A 3625-nucleotide genomic window follows, 5' to 3' on the forward strand; every position below is an offset into this window, starting at 1 on the left:
CCAAATATTAAAAGAGCGTCGTGAATTTGCTATGGTTTCATTCATAAACGACATCGTCTGTCAGAGAATTCAATGGAACTCTTATCAAAATTAAATTTTTACATACCATCACGGCATTTGCGACATAGACATTTATTTTCTACATATTACCATCGTACGAACTATGCCAAATTTGGACCTATAATCAAATGATGACTATGCTCAATAAAAATTGCAATACTATTGACTTTACAATGTCCAAAACCAAACTAAAACAATATTTCCGCGCGTAACAATAACTAGGAGAACCAGCTTTGCGTGGGTTGGTTTATTTCCTTTAAATTCCGTTGTAATTGCTTATCTTTTGACAGATACGCGTATTTCGTCTACTACTTGCAGACTTCATCAGTGCAAAGTACTCAACACCACAGTGGCAAGTAGTAGCCGAAATACGCGTATCTGTCAAAAGATAAGCAATTATAACGGAATTTAAAGGAAAAAAACCAACCCACTCAAAGCTCTTCATAAAGGGATTCCGTTAAGAGGTTCGACAAATTTAAAGGATTAGGAGAACCATTTATTTAAAAGTATTTATATGCTCAAACATATTGTACTTAGACAAAGCTGGATGAATTTAAGTGAACTAGTGTTTAAGATAGTCAATATAACAAAAACGGCCTACAAACATGTTTGACGACAAATTAATAATAATACACTATGTCTATGCTCCTATTTTGGAAATATTTTACGTTGATTTAATTATTTAGAACATAATTTTTGTAAAGATTGTTGCTACAAATTAGGTGCAGCGGGCTAAACAATAACTTTGCCCCGAAACGCAAGAAGATTGTGACTCAATTATTTTTCTGAGGTATGACCGAAACAGGAATCATTTTCGACGTTTCCTCCATATGTGAATAAAATTCTACGAAAATGTCCATTCTAAAAGCATACACAGTGTATTTCAGATTGCTAGGGAAGAGTGTAAGTAGAGTTTGTAAATAGTACTTCTACTAAATTGGTTAAAATTAATATGTATCAAAAACATCTTCTGGAAAACGAACTGTCCTAACCAGATGGAAGGATGTCTACCCATTGAATTCATATATTTCTCTTCCACTTACCTAATTTCAAGTTCAATTGATGGAATCCATTATTTTTGTTATCTCCAAACAGTATCCGTATGCGTTAGTCAAAGGGTACCCCATATGTTTTTTAAATTCTTATCATGCACTCGCACTTACCCGTCCATGCGACACGTGGTGCCATTTGAACGCGTTTTTTGCTTTGCGGTTGAGTATCCTTTATGCAGTGTCGCTTCTTTTCAGGATTTTTTTTATCTCCCCGATACAGCCAACGGTTTACACTTGTGCACTAATAGAAAACAATTGAACTGTGAAATTGTAGACAAATGAGATTCCAAACTAATCTTCTATCCAACCAGCCAACTGCCAACGTATAAAAGGAACTTTCGTTCCTCGAACTTGCAACAGTTTACCTTGGAGTGTTTCAGTGATAGTATATCCTGTGGAACAGTGTCAACAGCAGTCACAATGAAACAATCAAAATCAAACGTTCAATTGGTGTACCTGATGGGCACGACCATGTTGGTACTGTGTTTAGTGCCAATAATCGATGGTCTTCAAGATCGGCGTGTTTGCGATGTGGATGGATTGTGCAATGGCAACGAAGACGAAAGTCGTTTCTATTCGGATAAACGAGTAGACCGTTTGGATCAAGACCAGGAGCAACGTCTCCTCCTGTTTAATCGAGCTGAACGCCGATTTGATCGACATGACCTGGAGCGTGCTGACGAACGGCGATTTGATACACGTGATGAGCGTTTGTCACGATATGAGCGATTGTCCGATAAGCGTACTGAAACCGATCAGCATCGAAACGACAGGCAATCTGAAAATGCCGGTGAAAGATTTGTAGCTCATCGTGAAAGTGAAACCGATCGCAACTCTGAGGAAAGATCTGATGAAAATCGTGCTCGCGAAGAAAGGATGCGTGAGCGTTTCGATACACGTTTCGAAGATCGTAGGGTGAATGATGAACGGTATCAATCACGAAATGATGATCGACGAGTACGCCAAGAGCGATTTGATGTGCGTCGTGAACGAGATGCGCAAGAGGAGGTACGTGATGAAAGAAAAGATCGACTGAACCATGACTTAGAGAGACGCGAACGAAGTGAATCGAGAGAACGAATTGAAGGAAGGTTAGAAGAACGTCGTGAACGCGTTGATCAAGTAAACGACCGTCTAGAAAGGAATGAGCGTATGGCTCGTGAAACAACGAGAGATGGTAAGAGAGAAACACGGGAGCGCATTGGAGATGGTATAATCCGTGAAGATGCAGCAGATGTTGAAGAACGGCGAGTTCGTGAACAAACACGAGATGTCGACGATCGTGAAGATAGTAGAATGGCACGCACGGATGACCGAAGGGAACAGAGCGATAGACGCAATAGGCAAGAAAACTCACGTATTGACGGCAGGGAACGTCACATGTCTGACCGCCGTGAAAGAATTATGGAGGATGTACGTCTTGAACGTCAAGAGCGCTTGGATCAAGGACGAATGGATCGCGATGTCCGGAAGTTGGTTGACGGTCGTCTTGGAGAAGACCGTATTCGTGTCGATCGTTTTGTTGCCAATGAAATGCCCACAAAGGATAACAATTCAACGCCTTTCTTATGGAACATAGTACAAGGAGCTTTAATTGCCTTTATTGGAGTTCAACTCATGAAGAAAAGTGAATTGAACGGTGACTGGAAACCGTCTAAATTTACACAGCTTCTGAAGCTCCGTGACTCCAGCATTGATTGTAACTAAAACAAAATATTAAACTGATACGATCCTAGGGAAATGACTTCGCTATCGAATAACTGGACTAATCTATTCAGAATATGTACATCCATAGATAACGTTTATTGGTCAGTATAATCTATATTCATATGACAGTAGACAATAGAAAAGGCGAGGATTATACAGAGGCTGACGATGACACATTTGAATTGTTGTCTTTTTCCAAGCAAGGCAACCTTCTACAATCTTTTCCGCAACAGCCAGTAACGATGCCACTTTTATCCTTGTGGAAGATCACGGATACCTCCTCTTGAGTAATAATATTTTCAAACTTGTATATATGTTTTCACCATGAAAATTAATGGCTATGTCAAGAAAATGCGTGTGATAATGTTAGGATTAGGACAGGCGAGTAGACAACGATGACCCGGTAAGAGAAGATATATTTTTACTTAGGCTCTCTAATGAATCTAAGAGGTATAAATATCTAGGGCCAGTATTCAATCATTTGATTTGTGGGATCTCCATCTCACGTGTGTGGTGTACAAAATATAATAAAGAAAAACGACCAAAACTGCTGTTGACAACAACGAAGCAATGTAACCAATCAATGCAAACCAAAAAGGGAGTCTGTTATCATTATCGTTACTATCTATCCGTTATTAGTAGTGAGAGGTTTCTCACACTTATCATACCCACCCACGATCAAATGTAACTCTTTCAAGGTAGATGATGGATAGAGAGCTTCTTGATCTATGTGCTATATTCTATGATCTAATCCAACAAACATATATGAAAATACATTAGCCAAAAACAAAGAATATTTACAACTT

The 3625-nt window shown here is 39.1% G+C and overlaps 1 protein-coding gene across 1 annotated transcript; it reads left to right on the top strand.

Moving 5' to 3' along the window:
* Window positions 1-1482: 1482 nt before the first annotated feature.
* Window positions 1483-2986, top strand: LOC135698350 (golgin subfamily A member 6-like protein 22). Its single transcript, XM_065218267.1, has one exon. The coding sequence runs from the start codon at window positions 1533-1535 to the stop codon at window positions 2817-2819; it is 1287 nt and encodes a 428-aa protein (XP_065074339.1). The 5' UTR covers window positions 1483-1532; the 3' UTR covers window positions 2820-2986.
* The last annotated feature ends 639 nt before the right edge of the window (window positions 2987-3625 follow it).

This window comes from Ochlerotatus camptorhynchus, unplaced genomic scaffold, assembly GCF_037179485.1.
Source record: "Ochlerotatus camptorhynchus isolate MF236.1 unplaced genomic scaffold, CSIRO-AGI_Acam_v1.1 ptg000085l, whole genome shotgun sequence".
Classification (NCBI taxonomy): domain Eukaryota; kingdom Metazoa; phylum Arthropoda; class Insecta; order Diptera; family Culicidae; genus Ochlerotatus; species Ochlerotatus camptorhynchus.